The 18,157-nt window shown below is 44.2% G+C and overlaps 1 protein-coding gene across 1 annotated transcript in view; it reads right to left on the bottom strand.

The window, feature by feature from the left end:
• The window catches only part of LOC148538166 (cytokine receptor-like factor 2), a 37,782-nt gene that overhangs the window by 12,640 nt on the left and 6,985 nt on the right, over nucleotides 1-18,157 (bottom strand). Inside the window, exons 2-4 of the mRNA XM_088456858.1 lie at nucleotides 16,878-17,020; nucleotides 12,379-12,568; nucleotides 12,154-12,301 (exon numbers count right to left, since the gene is read on the bottom strand). Coding sequence (XP_088312984.1) covers nucleotides 12,154-12,301; nucleotides 12,379-12,568; nucleotides 16,878-17,020 — 481 coding nt within the window. The remainder of the gene's footprint in view (nucleotides 1-12,153; nucleotides 12,302-12,378; nucleotides 12,569-16,877; nucleotides 17,021-18,157) is intronic.

The following is an 18,157-nucleotide window of genomic DNA, read 5'->3' as shown; positions in this document are numbered from 1 at the left end:
AAACAAGCTGGCAATTAATGTGTCCCTGCACAAACTGGCTCTACGGAGGCAAGATGTCATCCTCATCCTCCTCATCCACCGATTCCTCACCCTCTTCAGTGTGTACATCCTCATCCTCACAAAGTATTAACTCGTCCCCACTTGAATCCACCACCACAGGTCCCTCTGTACCTTCTGGAGGCTGGTCTCCCTGGAAGAGCTGATAATTCATTTTGATGAACATCATCTTCTCCACATTCTGTGGAAGCAACCTCCTACGCCTTTCGCTGACAAGGTTCCCGGCTGCACTAAACACTCTTTCGGAGTACACACTGGAGGGGGGGCAACTCAGGTAAAATAGAGCCAGCTTGTACAGGGGCCTCCAAATTGCCTCTTTTTCCTGCCAGTACAGGTATGGACTGTCTGACATGCCTACTTGGATGCTGTCACCGATGTAATCCTCCACCATTCTGTCAATGGTGACAGTATCATATGCAGTGACAGTAGACATGTCAGAAATTGTTGCCAGGTCCTTCAGTCCGGACCAGATGTCCAAACTTGGTCCTGCCTGCCCTGCATCACCGCCAGCGGGTTGCTTAGGATACCTAAGTTTTTTCCTGGCAGCCCCAGTTGCGGGAGAAAATGAAGAAGGAGCCGTTGACGTGTCACGTTCCGCTTCAGCTGACAGTGTGTTCACCAGCAGGTCTTTGCACCTCTGCAGGCTTGTGTCGGCCGGAAAGAGAGACACCACATAGGCTTTAAACCTAGGATCAAGCACGGTGGCCAAAATGTAGTGGTCTGATTTCAACAGATTGACCACCCTGGAATCCTGGCAAAGCGAATGAAGGGCTTCATCCACAAGTCCCACATGCCGAGCGGAATCGCTCCGTCTTAGCTCCTCCTTCACTTTCTCCAGCTGCTTCTGCAAAAGCCTGATGAGGGGAATGACCTGACTCAAGCTGGCTGTGTCTGAACTGACTTCACGTGTGGCAAGTTCGAAGGGCTAGAGAACCTTGCACAACACGGAAATCATTCTCCACTGCGCTTGAGTCAGGTGCATACCCCCTCCTTTGCCTATGTCATAGGTGGATGTATAGGCTTGTATGGCCTTTTGCTGCTCCTCCATCCTCTGAAGCATATAGAGGGTTGAGTTCCACCGCGTCACAACCTCTTGCTTCAGGTGATGGCGGGGCAGGTTCAAGAGTGTTTGCTGGCGCTCCAGTCTTCGGCACGCAGTCGCTGAATGGCGAAAGTGGCCAGAAATTTTTCGGGCCACCCAAAGCGTCTCCTGCACGCCCCTGTCGCTTTTCAGAAAATTCTGCACCACCAAGTTTATTGTGTGAGCAAAACATGGGACGTGCTGGAATTTGCCCAGATGTAATGCCCGCACAATATTGGTGGCGTTGTCAGATATCACAAATCCCCAGGAGAGTCTAAGTGGGGTAAGCCACTGGGCGATGATTTCCCTCAGTTTCTCTAAGAGGTTGTCGGCGGTGTGCCTCTTACTGAAACCGGTGATACACAGCGTAGCCTGCCTTGTAACGAGCTGGCGTTTCTGAGATGCTGCTACTGGTGACGCTGCTGCTGTTGCTGCGTAAGGTGATACATCTACCCAGTGGGCTGTCACAGTCATATAGTCCTTAGTCTGCCCTGTTCCACTTGTCCACATGTCCGTGGTTAAGTGGACATTGTGTACAACGGCATTTTTCAGGACACTGAGGACACTTTTTCTGACGTTTCTGTACAGTCTCGGTATCGCCTGCCTAGTGAAGTGGAATCTAGACGGGATTTGGAACCGGGGACACACTACCTCCATCAATTGTCTAAATCCCACTGCACTAATGGCGGATACCGGACGCACGTCTAACACCAACATAGCAGTCAAGGCCTCAGTTATACGTTTTGCTTCAGGATGACTGCTGTCGTACTTCATCCTCCTCGCTAAGGACTGTTGGAGGGTCAATTGTTTAGTAAAAGTAGTGGTGTTCCTACTTCCTCTCTGGGATGATGAACGACTCCCAGCAGCAGCAACAGCAGCAGCGGCAGCAGTAGGCGTAGCAATGCAGGATCCTCCAGAGGAATCCCGGATAGGAGAGTCAGTCATGCCAGTGACATGGCCTGCAGGACTACTTCCGATCCTGACTAAGGAGGAAATTGACGAGGAGGGAGTTGACGGTGTGGTTTGCAGGCGCTTGGATACAACAGGACAACGGGATTTAGGTGTCCCTGGACTGCTTACGGTCTTAGCCAAAGTTTCTGAACTTGACAGTAACTTTTTGTGAATGCGCTGCAGGTGCCGTATAAGGGAGGATGTTCCTAGGTGGTTGACGTCCCTACCCCTACTTATTTCACCTTTACATATGGTACATATGGCAAGACAGTTGTTGTCCGGATTTGGATAGAAATATTGCCAGACCAAAGAGGTGGAATGTTTGGTCTTCTGCCCAGGCATGACCGTGATGGGCTTTTTCATCCCACGGACAACAACTGTCTCCCCCGGAGCCTGATTTAAACAAACCACATCACCATCAGAATCCTCCTCGCCAACTTCCTCCTCAGCGCCAGCTACACCAGTATCCTCATCCTGTTGTACTTCAACAGTGACATCTTCAATTTGCATATCAGCAAGTGGACTGTGGGTGCTCCTTTCAGCACTTGCAGGGGGCGTGCAAATGGTGGAAAGAGCCACCTCTTCCCGTCCAGTGCTGGGAAGGTCAGGCATCGCAACCACCACCACACTTGGACTCTCCTTGGGGATTTGTGATATCTTCTTAGAAAGCACAGTTCTTCGCTGTGCTTTTGCCAGCTTAACTCTTTTGATTTTTTTAGTGGGAGGAGGGCTTCCATCGTCATGTGAAGCTGAACCACTAGTCATGAACATACTAGGGATCGACCTTAGCCGTTCCTTGCCACTCCGTGTCGTAAATGGCATATTGGCAAGTTTACGTTTCTCTTCAGCTGATTTAAATGTCTTTTTCAAGGTCATTTTCCTGAACTTTGCCATTTGGGATTGTATGTGCCCTCTACTATGACATTGGGCATCGGCCTTGGCAGACGACGTTGATGGCATGTTATCGTCTATGTCATGACTAGTGGCAGCAGCTTCAGCACTAGGAGGAAGTGGTTCTTGATCTTTCTCTATTTTATTTTTATCGGAGAAAGTTTGGTCCTCCATTTATGTTATATCGATTTGATATATACGTGCGGCTAAACACAGAAAATAATTTTTTTTTTGGTTTGGACTGGAGTGTACTTTGTGGGTTACAGCACCCTTTAACGGTCAAGCCAGCCGGCCCTTTACTTATGACACAGGCGCACTCTTGGCACTACTTTGTTGATGCACGTGCGGCTACTGCGCACACAATTCACCAACACAGAAAATAATTTTTTTTTGGTTTGGACTGGAGTGTACTTTCGGGGGTTACAGCACCCTTTAACGGTCAAGCCAGCCGGCCCTTTACTTATGACACAGGCGCACGCTTGGCACTACTTTGTTGATGCACGTGCGGCTACTGCGCACACAATTCACAAACACAGAAAATAATTTTTTTTTTGGTTTGGACTGGAGTGTACTTTGGGGGTTACAGCACCCTTTAACGGTCAAGCCAGCCGGCCCTTTACTTATGACACAGGCGCACGCTTGGCACTACTTTGTTGATGCACGTGCGGCTACTGCGCACACAATTCACAAACACAGAAAATAATTTTTTTTTGGTTTGGACTGGAGTGTACTTTCGGGGGTTACAGCACCCTTTAACGGTCAAGCCAGCTGGCCCTTTACTTATGACACAGGCGCACGCTTGGCACTACTTTGTTGATGCACGCGCGGCTACTGCGCACACAATTCACAAACACAGAAAATAATTTTTGTTTGGTTTGGACTGGAGTGTACTTTCGGGGGTTACAGCACCCTTTAACGGTCAAGCCAGCCGGCCCTTTACTTATGACACAGGCGCACGCTTGGCACTACTTTGTTGATGCACGTGCGGCTACTGCGCACACAATTCACAAACACAGAAAATAATTTTTTTTTTGGTTTGGACTGGAGTGTACTTTCGGGGGTTACAGCACCCTTAACGGTCAAGCCAGCCGGCCCTTTACTTATGACACAGGTGCACGCTTGGCACTACTTTGTTGATGCACGTGCGGCTACTGCGCACACAATTCACAAACACAGAAAATAATTTTTTTTTTGGTTTGGACTGGAGTGTACTTTCGGGGGTTACAGCACCCTTAACAGTCAAGCCAGCCGGCCCTTTACTTATGACACAGGCGCACGCTTGGCACTACTTTGTTGATGCACGTGCGGCTACTGCGCACACAATTCACAAACACAGAAAATAATTTTTTTTTTGGTTTGGACTGGAGTGTACTTTCGGGGGTTACAGCACCCTTAACGGTCAAGCCAGCCGGCCCTTTACTTATGACACAGGCGCACGCTTGGCACTACTTTGTTGATGCACGTGCGGCTACTGCGCACACAATTCACAAACACAGAAAATAATTTTTTTTTGGTTTGGACTGGAGTGTACTTTCGGGGGTTACAGCACCCTTTAACGGTCAAGCCAGCCGGCCCTTTACTTATGACACAGGCGCACGCTTGGCACTACTTTGTTGATGCACGTGCGGCTACTGCGCACACAATTCACAAACACAGAAAATATATTATTTTTTTAGCACTTGGGGGGAGCACCCCTGATGGACAGAGCACCCCCTGGACAACACTACAGCACTCCTTTAGGACTGGGACACTGCACAGGACTTTGGAGTGGACACAGCCCCTATGGAGAACTGACTGCACAACACAGTCCAGCCAGCCCCTATGGACTTTGAAGTAGTGGACACAGCCCCTATTAACAACAGCAGCACAGCACAACACAGCCAGCCCCTATGGACTTTGAAGTAGTGGACAACAGCAGCACTACACTACACTACACTACACAGCCCTAACTCCCACCCTCCCTCTTCACTGTCCACAGCCGAGTGAGAAAATGGCGCCGACGCGGGTACCTTATATAGGATCCAAAACCCGCGAGACTCGGAAGGCGGGATGATGACGTTTTGCCTCGATTTCAGATCCGAGTCAGGCGGGAAAAGTTGAGCCTGACTCGGATCGGACTCGGATCGGGGGGGCTCGGGGGGGTTCGGATTTCAGAAATCCGAACCCGCTCACCCCTAGTGTAAACGATGTGCAAATGATCTACAAGCGATATAGAAGCGATCAAGTGAAATTGACCTGCATGTTCACTCGATGGAGGAGACGATCACACGATCAGCGGGAGCGCGCATCGTGCATCATTAGAAACTATTTCTGCACGATTTGCAAACGATATATAAACGATTTTTAAACGATTGAACGATAACGATATCGTTATCGTTCAATCGCCTGCTAAAATCGTCTAGTGGATGCCCCCCATAAGATATAGCAAATAATTGTGCACCATGGTAAAACCATGCTGCACTGCAGGTGGGGCAGATGTAAAATGTGCAGAGAGATTTAGAAATTTTGAGGGGTGTGCCCAAACTGAAATCTAAATTGCAGTATAAAAATAAAGCTGTCCAGCATTTGCGTGCTTCATGCAAAAGCAGCCAGTATTTACCCCACATACAATAAATGTATGTATTTGCTCCCTTTGCATTGCAACATGGTTTGTCAAAGTACACAGTTACTTTCTTTATCTTACTGTAGTCCCAAATATGAATCAATCCCATAGTTAGAGGTAATGTTTTTTTTACAATTTTGAAATACTGTTTCGATTTGAAGTGCCCTTTATGCCATTCCCCTTGACCTCCTTTAGTAGGTGTTAAAGAAATACAGTACTATGACTGGCAGCAGCACTAGTACTGGGTTGCTCCTGCTCTTCTATCAACTGATCCATGACCGGCTCTATTTTTTTTACACCAGAACAGGAGTGAAGCTAATGTTGGCAAACTTAACAGCCACCACACCAATTGAACTTACAATGAGATAGGGACAGAAAGGATTTTACATGCAGTTTTTTTTAATAGACTGGAGATTATTTTTGACAACAGCAAAAAAATATATTTTTTTCAATTGTGATTTTTACTGCTGCTGATGGGGACACAAAAACACCCACCAAGTACAGTAATATATGCTGCCACTAAAAAACACAATATGCAGATTTTTAAATTTGTTTATAAAAGACTGGCATTTTGTTTTCCAAACCAGGAACAGAAACTATTTTTTTTTTACACACCAGGAACAAAAAAGGTCTCCTTTTGTAATAATTGTGTTAGGGTGCAGATGATGGGGATAACACCGCACAACAGTAGCTGCCACTAAAAAACACAATATGCAAAGTTTAAAAAAAGTAGCAGAAAAGGTCTCCTTTCCAATAATTGTTTTTTGGGGTGCAGTTGATGGGTATGTTACCACACACAGAACAGTAATATATGCTGTGTCTCAACACACACTTCTTGACAAATACATTTTCAATTGAATTATAAAAAACTACAGATTCTTTTATATTAAAACAAGAGGAAGAAAAATATTTTTTTCAAATGATTTTTTTTTATATAACAAGAAAAGAGGTATTCTGTTCTTTGTGGTGCAACTCAGACATAGCACAGTAGTTTTTAGACAAATAATCTTGAAATCATCATTGTCTCTGCTCTTATACACAAATGACAAACAAGTTCACCATTTAGCAAACAAACAATAGCCTATTTCAGCACCACACACCCAGTAGCCTTTGCATTTGCAATGTGTGCCTGACAAATACACATACAGTACACAGTGGCAAAGATTCCTGCAGACATCCTTCCCGCCCACTCCATTTACCTATTACTACAACTCTGTCTGCCCTATTGGCAGCCTGATGGCATCCTAATGGAGTTTTTTAAAAACACAGCCCATAGTCCCACACCCTCTCCCTCCACTCTCCTATGTGAAATGGCACCTGATCACAAGGGAGGGATTCTTACATGCAATCCAAAACATGCGAGATCCAACATTTCTGGGAAAATTACATTTTGCCTTATTTTGAGTTCCCAGCTAGCGGGAAGACCCTAGCTGGGACTCAGATTCCCTCGGAACCCTTCAGTACAGGTGTGTTCGGTTTTCTCAAAAGCTGAACCGCATATCTCTAATATATATATATATATATATATATATATATATATATATATTAGGGGTGTGCACCGGCCACTTTTCGTGTTTTGTGTTTTGGTTTTGGATCTGGATCTTTCTTCGTGTTTTGGATCTGGATTGGTTTTGCCAAAACCACCCTTCCGTGTTTTGGGTTCTGGGTTTTGTGTTTTGGATCTGTATTTTTTTTTTAAAAAGCATAAAAACAGCTAAAATCACAGAATTTGTTGGTTTCTCTGCTCCTATGCTATTATTAACCTCAATAACCTTAATTTCCACTCATTTCCAGTCTATTCTGAACACCTCACACCTCACAATAGTGTTTTCATGTCCAAAAGGTTGCACCGAGGTAGCTGGATGACTATGCTAAGCGACACGAGTGGGCGGCACAAACACGTGACCCATCTAGGAGTGACACTGCAGTGGCAGACAGGATGGCAGTTAGAAAAACTAGGCCCCAAACTGTACATAATGCAAAGAAAAAAAAGAAGTGCAAGATGGAATTGTCCTTGGGCCCTCCCACCCACCCTTATGTTGTATAAACAGGACATGCACACTTTAACAAATCAATCATTTCAGCACCAGGGTCTGCCACACAACTGTGGCTGAAATGATTGGTTCGTTTGGGCCCCCACAAAACAAGCTGGCAATTAATGTGTCCCTGCACAAACTGGCTCTACGGAGGCAAGATGTCATCCTCATCCTCCTCATCCACCGATTCCTCACCCTCTTCAGTGTGTACATCCTCATCCTCACAAAGTATTAACTCGTCCCCACTTGAATCCACCACCACAGGTCCCTCTGTACCTTCTGGAGGCTGGTCTCCCTGGAAGAGCTGATAATTCATTTTGATGAACATCATCTTCTCCACATTCTGTGGAAGCAACCTCCTACGCCTTTCGCTGACAAGGTTCCCGGCTGCACTAAACACTCTTTCGGAGTACACACTGGAGGGGGGGCAACTCAGGTAAAATAGAGCCAGCTTGTACAGGGGCCTCCAAATTGCCTCTTTTTCCTGCCAGTACAGGTATGGACTGTCTGACATGCCTACTTGGATGCTGTCACCGATGTAATCCTCCACCATTCTGTCAATGGTGACAGTATCATATGCAGTGACAGTAGACATGTCAGAAATTGTTGCCAGGTCCTTCAGTCCGGACCAGATGTCCAAACTTGGTCCTGCCTGCCCTGCATCACCGCCAGCGGGTTGCTTAGGATACCTAAGTTTTTTCCTGGCAGCCCCAGTTGCGGGAGAAAATGAAGAAGGAGCCGTTGACGTGTCACGTTCCGCTTCAGCTGACAGTGTGTTCACCAGCAGGTCTTTGCACCTCTGCAGGCTTGTGTCGGCCGGAAAGAGAGACACCACATAGGCTTTAAACCTAGGATCAAGCACGGTGGCCAAAATGTAGTGGTCTGATTTCAACAGATTGACCACCCTGGAATCCTGGCAAAGCGAATGAAGGGCTTCATCCACAAGTCCCACATGCCGAGCGGAATCGCTCCGTCTTAGCTCCTCCTTCACTTTCTCCAGCTGCTTCTGCAAAAGCCTGATGAGGGGAATGACCTGACTCAAGCTGGCTGTGTCTGAACTGACTTCACGTGTGGCAAGTTCGAAGGGCAGGAGAACCTTGCACAACACGGAAATCATTCTCCACTGCGCTTGAGTCAGGTGCATACCCCCTCCTTTGCCTATGTCATAGGTGGATGTATAGGCTTGTATGGCCTTTTGCTGCTCCTCCATCCTCTGAAGCATATAGAGGGTTGAGTTCCACCGCGTCACAACCTCTTGCTTCAGGTGATGGCGGGGCAGGTTCAAGAGTGTTTGCTGGCGCTCCAGTCTTCGGCACGCAGTCGCTGAATGGCGAAAGTGGCCAGAAATTTTTCGGGCCACCCAAAGCGTCTCCTGCACGCCCCTGTCGCTTTTCAGAAAATTCTGCACCACCAAGTTTATTGTGTGAGCAAAACATGGGACGTGCTGGAATTTGCCCAGATGTAATGCCCGCACAATATTGGTGGCGTTGTCAGATATCACAAATCCCCAGGAGAGTCTAAGTGGGGTAAGCCACTGGGCGATGATTTCCCTCAGTTTCTCTAAGAGGTTGTCGGCGGTGTGCCTCTTACTGAAACCAGTGATACACAGCGTAGCCTGCCTTGTAACGAGCTGGCGTTTCTGAGATGCTGCTACTGGTGACGCTGCTGCTGTTGCTGCGTAAGGTGATACATCTACCCAGTGGGCTGTCACAGTCATATAGTCCTTAGTCTGCCCTGTTCCACTTGTCCACATGTCCGTGGTTAAGTGGACATTGTGTACAACGGCATTTTTCAGGACACTGAGGACACTTTTTCTGACGTTTCTGTACAGTCTCGGTATCGCCTGCCTAGTGAAGTGGAATCTAGACGGGATTTGGAACCGGGGACACACTACCTCCATCAATTGTCTAAATCCCACTGCACTAATGGCGGATACCGGACGCACGTCTAACACCAACATAGCAGTCAAGGCCTCCGTTATACGTTTTGCTTCAGGATGACTGCTGTCGTACTTCATCCTCCTCGCTAAGGACTGTTGGAGGGTCAATTGTTTAGTAAAAGTAGTGGTGTTCCTACTTCCTCTCTGGGATGATGAACGACTCCCAGCAGCAGCAACAGCAGCAGCGGCAGCAGTAGGCGTAGCAATGCAGGATCCTCCAGAGGAATCCCGGATAGGAGAGTCAGTCATGCCAGTGACATGGCTTGCAGGACTACTTCCGATCCTGACTAAGGAGGAAATTGACGAGGAGGGAGTTGACGGTGTGGTTTGCAGGCGCTTGGATACAACAGGACAACGGGATTTAGGTGTCCCTGGACTGCTTACGGTCTTAGCCAAAGTTTCTGAACTTGACAGTAACTTTTTATGAACGCGCTGCAGGTGCCGTATAAGGGAGGATGTTCCTAGGTGGTTGACGTCCCTACCCCTACTTATTTCACCTTTACATATGGTACATATGGCAAGACAGTTGTTGTCCGGATTTGGATAGAAATATTGCCAGACCAAAGAGGTGGAATGTTTGGTCTTCTGCCCAGGCATGACCGTGATGGGCTTTTTCATCCCACGGACAACAACTGTCTCCCCCGGAGCCTGATTTAAACAAACCACATCACCATCAGAATCCTCCTCGCCAACTTCCTCCTCAGCGCCAGCTACACCAGTATCCTCATCCTGTTGTACTTCAACAGTGACATCTTCAATTTGCATATCAGCAAGTGGACTGTGGGTGCTCCTTTCAGCACTTGCAGGGGGCGTGCAAATGGTGGAAAGAGCCACCTCTTCCCGTCCAGTGCTGGGAAGGTCAGGCATCGCAACCACCACCACACTTGGACTCTCCTTGGGGATTTGTGATATCTTCTTAGAAAGCACAGTTCTTCGCTGTGCTTTTGCCAGCTTAACTCTTTTGATTTTTTTAGTGGGAGGAGGGCTTCCATCGTCATGTGAAGCTGAACCACTAGTCATGAACATACTAGGGATCGACCTTAGCCGTTCCTTGCCACTCCGTGTCGTAAATGGCATATTGGCAAGTTTACGTTTCTCTTCAGCTGATTTAAATGTCTTTTTCAAGGTCATTTTCCTGAACTTTGCCATTTGGGATTGTATGTGCCCTCTACTATGACATTGGGCATCGGCCTTGGCAGACGACGTTGATGGCATGTTATCGTCTATGTCATGACTAGTGGCAGCAGCTTCAGCACTAGGAGGAAGTGGTTCTTGATCTTTCTCTATTTTATTTTTATCGGAGAAAGTTTGGTCCTCCATTTATGTTATATCGATTTGATATATACGTGCGGCTAAACACAGAAAATAATTTTTTTTTTGGTTTGGACTGGAGTGTACTTTCGGGGGTTACAGCACCCTTAACGGTCAAGCCAGCCGGCCCTTTACTTATGACACAGGCGCACGCTTGGCACTACTTTGTTGATGCACGTGCGGCTACTGCGCACACAATTCACAAACACAGAAAATCATTTTTTTTTTGGTTTGGACTGGAGTGTACTTTCGGGGGTTACAGCACCCTTAACGGTCAAGCCAGCCGGCCCTTTACTTATGACACAGGCGCACGCTTGGCACTACTTTGTTGATGCACGTGCGGCTACTGCGCACACAATTCACAAACACAGAAAATATATTATTTTTTTAGCACTTGGGGGGAGCACCCCTGATGGACAGAGCACCCCCTGGACAACACTACAGCACTCCTTTAGGACTGGGACACTGCACAGGACTTTGGAGTGGACACAGCCCCTATGGAGAACTGACTGCACAACACAGTCCAGCCAGCCCCTATGGACTTTGAAGTAGTGGACACAGCCCCTATTAACAACAGCAGCACAGCACAACACAGCCAGCCCCTATGGACTTTGAAGTAGTGGACAACAGCAGCACTACACTACACTACACTACACTACACAGCCCTAACTCCCACCCTCCCTCTTCACTGTCCACAGCCGAGTGAGAAAATGGCGCCGACGCGGGTACCTTATATAGGATCCAAAACCCGCGAGACTCGGAAGGCGGGATGATGACGTTTTGCCTCGATTTCAGATCCGAGTCAGGCGGGAAAAGTCGAGCCTGACTCGGATCAGACTCGGATCGGGGGGGCTTGGGGGGGTTTGGATTTCAGAAATCCGAACCCGCTCACCCCTAATATATATATATATATATATATATATATATATATATATACACAGTCCAAGGTGCGGCACTCTTGTTATAAATAATTCATACACATCAGGTCATCAGGATGTAACGTTTCGGTTTATCACCGTCTTCAGAATATGAAAAAGACGGTGATAAACCGAAACATTACATCCTGATGACCTGATGTGTATGAATTATTTATAACAAGAGTGCCGCACCTTGGACTGTGTATTTGATTTTTATGTGATGGCACCTTGTGGAGTATAACTATCTTTGAATGGAGTGCCGGACCTCCCATATATATATATATATATATATTTTTTTTTTTTTATCTTAATGTTAGATAGATACAGTATTAGATAGATAGATAGATAGATGATAGATATTCACTCACCTTTCCATAGCACATCCAAGTGATAATGTAATAATGAGGACCAAACAAGAAATTGTTGAAAATATAATGATGAAAAAGGGTCTTAGTAGAAATGAATCTCTCTCATCACCCATTGGGGTTAGCTTGGTTTCATCTTCAGCACACGAATCTAGCAATGAACAGTCATATATAGTGTAATATAGACAAGAAGAACAACATTAATAATAAATATGAAATGGATCCTACCTAAAACACTGCCATTCTTTGTGAAGATAGTTTGACTCCATTCACTTTCCTTGGTAGAATATGTACAAACATCTTTGATTTGATATTTTAGCTGTATTTGGATGCATTTTTCTGGATCCAGATTTATGTTATAAAAATAACAATGCATCAATGCCTCCGATGTGTAGCAATCTGTATTTGTCGTAGGTTTCTAACAACCAAATACAAGAAGAAAATGCAAAATCAAGAAGCAGTAGTGTACAAGTCTCACAATAGCTAATGTGCACACGGCATCATCACTGAGACATTTTGAGGGTGTATTCAGAAATTAGATTATTGTTACCTGTTAGAAAAATAGGGCTGCTTCTGATATGGGGCCTGATTCAGACTTGGGAATAGAGTGAGATATCTCTCCCAACTGTGAACCTGAACAAACCATGTTGCAATGCAACGGGTGTAAATACATAATTTTTTTTTATATGTGGGTAAATACTGGCTGCTTTTGCATGTAGCCCACAAATACTGCACAGCTTTATTATTACTCTACAATTTAGATGTCAGTTTGGAAACACTCCTCCCAAATCTAAATCTCTCTGCACATTTTAAATCTGCCCCACCTGCAGTGCAGCATGGTTTCACCAAGATGATCAGTTGAGAGAGATATCTCACTTTATTCCCAAGTTTGAATCAAGCCCATGGTCTGATCTCAGTGCACAGATGGAAATGGTGCACAGCGCATGCACAGATTCCAATGTATGCATTTTTGCTTATGTCCATCCTATTCTAAGTCATATGGAACTGGGTGGCACCTGTTCTTCCATAATATTGGGCGTTTCGGGGGTTGCAACAATGGAGGCACACGGTACCACTCTGAATTGTGATAATGCCATGGGAGTGTCATGGTAATGTTGTGGGGTGTCTAAAGCTCCGTACAATTCCTAGTAGTGTGTATGGTGAATGGAAACCTGTTTCTGATGCATCTGTTGCACCTAGCATGGTGCTGGTGCAAGTGCACATATTAATGTTGATGTTTGTGGCAGCTGGTATAATATATGGTCAATGGGTTGCACAGGTTTCTGCATGCATGTGCACAAACACCCGCATTAGCAATAGTAAGTAAATCAGGCTTCCGTGACTACCCGCAGCTACAGCAACTTTACATGCGACTCAGAATCTGATCTGCCCCTATATCTTCATACTTTTCAGGACTTATTTCCATTATATTCGTCCTACATAGCAAGACATATGCATCTCCGGGTCAAAGTTCTGCCCAGTGTACACCAACAGGAGGTCCGTCCAGGACCTCAACTCTCTAGTATGACTTTTGGGATCCAATGTTACCACTCTGTGAAGTTTTCATCCAAATCCATCCAGTGGAAGGCTCAGAACAGGTTCTTTGGGTCAAAGTTCTGCCCAGCATACACCAACGGGAGGTCTGACCAGGACCTCAACCCCCTTGTATGTCTTCTGGGATCCAATGTTACCACTCTGAAGTTTTAGTCCAAATTATGTGATGTTGTCCAAATCCATCCAGTGGAAGGCCCAGAACAGGCTTCCCGGGTCAAAGTTCTGCCCAGCGTACACCAACGGGAGGTCTGCCCATGACCCTAATCCACCTAAATCTTGCCAGGATCCAAGTGGACCACCTCGCATTGGTTTCACCCAAATCGGTGCAGAGGTGTCCGAATGCATAACCAGAAAGACAGACAAACAAATAAATAAACAAAACAGACCAATAAATTTCATATATAAGATTTTACAAAAAGCATTACAAAATCTCTGGACACTGTACGTTTTGCCCTTATTTACCAGCATTTCATATTAGAATTGTCCTTCAAAAACAAGTGCGCATGGAAGTATTTCTTACCCCAATTTTAATACATTGAATTGATATGAAATTAGGTATTCATGTATGTGTCTAAATAGAACAGGTGCGCTAATTAGTTGAGTGCAAACTTTCATAAATCCACAGCTGCTGACTCTAAAAAAGAGGGATTCCTGCCTATGTCCCCTAAAAAACAATGTAGAGAAAAAAGTAAATAAAGTCTGCTCTGGGATTTATACTAAATATAAGAAACAGTACCAATGTGCTAATAGAAACAAATTATTATTGTGATACTATATATAAACAATTGACTGCAGTCAACAAATTGCTAATACATACATAAAATATGTGCATTTGAAAATTGGAACAATCTAGCAATATATTCCTTGTGCAAAGTGTCAATCCACCTATAAAGGAGACAATAAAGGCAGTCTCATACCAGTTATTAATATGGCTGTAGATAGCCAGTCTCACATTACTGGCCGACAAATCCTAACCATGGGATATAATATACCTCTAAACAGAGGATCCGTAAGTGCAGGTATGTAGTGTCCCATCCAAAGGGGAGAGCCAGTTTGTAAACAACTCTCACCTTAACCGTTGTCACTCGCTGGAGCCGGAAAGTCACGGCGAGTGAGAGAGCCCCCTTATCTTCTGCTGTTCCACACTTACCGCTGCCAGAGCCGCAAGTCACGGCAATGGAATGTATTGTGTGGCTGCTCGATTGTTCACTCGCCGCAGATCACTGCAAACATCAGCGAGGATCTTTAGCAGACATGCGGGAACAGTCTCCAAGATTGAAGGTAGTACCAGGTGTTTAAGCAGTCAAACTGGGAATCTTGACGCGTTTCTCCCCTCTTCCAGGGGTTTTATCAAAAGGAAGTATTCTTGAATGTGTAATGTGTAATTGAACTTTCTTAGTATAAGATTATATTGTATGCAGACCCGTATTATAACCCATATGTGGTTCCCTCTGTGTAACAAACTTGAGCTTAATTTGTTTAAATGTGATCAATTTATTAAAGGTCTTGTCAATGAAGTGCCAATATCTTTAACCCCTTCAGAAAAATGTGATTGCCCTATATAGCTATATTCTTTTATATTCTTTCTTTTAAGTTGTTTTCATTGGGGATAACTTTTCAAAGCCATTACAAACACAAAAGTTAATATAACATGATTATAACACATATAACTTACATAATTCAATAAAAATGGCTGAATATAAAAGTTAAGTGTCCACTCTGCCCTTTAAAGTTCCGATTTAGAAAAGACTCCACTTTATATAAGGTAAGTATCCTATTCAACAGGGAACCAACCACACATCAGCAAGCTCATTAGCTGGTATACATGCTCAACCTCCCCACCGTAAAGTCACCTCACCGCAGTATAGATCACAGTCCTCAGCTTTGGACCCAGAGCGCTGGCAGCGGGAGGGTGCAAACCTGGTTGAACTACACTCCCCGTGAGCAGTCAAAGGCATCCACTTGATGAAATATTGGAGCAGCATCGAGGGGAGCAACATGTCATCAGCCGGTTTTAGGGGAGGGAGATATAGCTTGATGTAGAAATATGCCGTAGTATGGTGTTAGATCCACAATGGACAAATAAATCCTGAGTCAATCTCCGGAGTCTCAGCAGTAATGGACACACCTGCAAAGGTTCCTTAACGCGTTTCTCCATTGTAAACATATAATGGTTTCAGCAGAAGGTGAGGTGACTTTATTATATATTAAATTAACTCATTACAATTGTAGTGCTCCCTTCTGTGTTTCTATTTGTTTGCTAACTAATGAGTGTCTCCAGGACTCATATTGGGAGCTGCCATATTGATCACAATTACTTTCAAATAATTTTTTTTTATATATATATATTTTTCTTAATACTAAATGTCTTATTGCACCTGATATAGATATCTTCATTATATCTGTCTGTTTATCATTGCTGAAGAAGCCTACCATATTGGGGTTCATATCCTTTTTAATTTGACAGTACATTAATAAAAGGAGATTAAATAGAAAATGAATGCACTTTTCTGTGACTCATATTTACATTTTAATTAGTGTAACAGCACAAATATATTGCTAACTTTGAGACTTCTAACGATTTATATGAACGTATTTCATGTGTAGTATCTAAAAATAATGTTCACTAACAGAAATATATACGTACTTTCCTACTGTACCTTTCTCCCAGGAGATGGGAGATGGAAGGGAAGATAAGAAAAGAGTAGGAGTTGGAGTTGATGACATGATTTGTGTAATGAAGGGTAATCCTATCAGCAAGCCTCACCCAGCTCAGTGACTTTAAAACAAAGTCCAACAAACAAAAGTCCACATTGCAGTAGGCAAGATATATCTAGTGAGGGATTAATCAAACCTTCTACAGAGGACAAGTGGAGATGTTGCCCATCAGGGGCATTTTATGAAAGAAGGGGGCCCATGTGCAATCTCTGTGCAGTCCTTTACCCCTCTTGTACTGGAGCACATGCATGTCTTGGGAAAAATTGTAAACACTGATTCCAGCAGTTCAAAGACTACTGTAGTTGCAGCTGTGATGGAAAACTATTCATTAATGCTTCATGAATGCATTCCCTACAATGACAATGATATATTTTATCCTATTAAGTCGTCGGGCAACCCATGTTACTCTTACCATGTTGTGCAACCCATCAATAGCAATAAACACCAGTACTGACCTGCCATTCCATGGCATTGCTGCTCTTCAACTGTAGAACCATCTGAAAGCAAAAATCTGAAATGTGTTTCGTATACTGTGCTTTTGTAGCTTGAACTGTTATTTCATCACTTTGCCATGTCAAAGTCACATTCTCTGGTGGACCTGCATAGATGTTGTAATCATTTTGCAGTTAGTATTTTCAATTAAAGTATTAACATATTAGCAGAGTTATCTTAATGTTCACATGAATAAAATCTTCCCCAGACTTCAGCAAACTAAATTATATTTTTTACTGACATAAAATAATTCTGTAAATTTTCTTGGATAGTCACCTTGATACAGCTACTGGGTAGTCATTAGCTTCCTGAAGAATATAGGGGTCTATTTACTAAGCTGTGTCAGGAGATAAAGTGAACGGTGATAAGGTACCTGCCAATCAGCTCCTAACTGCCATTTTTCAAACACAGCCTGACATGGCATTTAGGAGCTGATTGGCTGGTACATTATCATCATTCACTTTATCTCCTAACACAGCTTAGTAAATAGACTCCATAGTCACATATCTATAGTCAATATATGGCAGATGGCAAACTGTGGTTTATCCCTACTCCAAAGGACTAAGGAAATTCCTTTATAAAGTTTTAGACATTATTAGCTATACATGACAGATGTATAGAATCCCTAGCAGCATATACATTTCCTGCAATTCTTTTTACTCAGCTCTGGAAATATACCTGACTGTGGCAAATTAGATAGAGTATAGTGTGTATTGCTACATTTATAGCACACAATATAATTCTTCTCAAAGAAGACTGACAATAAATGACTGTAAGGGAATGGAGAAATAAAGAAATAATGGTGCTATGTGAACGATCTACTACTTATTTCTACAAAATAAAGGGCTCACTTGTTTTGTTTTGTTGTATGAGAGATTTGTAAATGTAATATGCTTAGGCTAAAAAAAATCATGAAGATCTGTAATACTAGTGGACAGCATTAATTTAGTCTCTTCCAAGTCATGGTAAACCCAGCTCTCACTGGCTAGCTGCAGCCTAAAACATGGAACATCGAGAACTTTCAAAAAGATAATTGTGTATAACTCTCTCTCTATCTCTTTACCCCTATTATGCTCTCATACTTACCTGATTCTTGGCAGCCGGTACTCGTCTTCTACTGTAGGTCTGTCCCATCTCCCTTGCAGTGGGAGCCATTGGGGCACACACATATGCTTCCACTGCACATGCAGTGAGGATTATTATTGTATAAGATATATATAAATTTCCACATATAGGAATAGCT

This window comes from Taudactylus pleione, unplaced genomic scaffold (genome assembly GCF_031769625.1).
Source record: "Taudactylus pleione unplaced genomic scaffold, aTauple2 ptg000041l, whole genome shotgun sequence".
Classification (NCBI taxonomy): Eukaryota; Metazoa; Chordata; class Amphibia; order Anura; family Myobatrachidae; genus Taudactylus; species Taudactylus pleione.
This window is presented reverse-complemented; position numbering and strand designations above follow the sequence as displayed.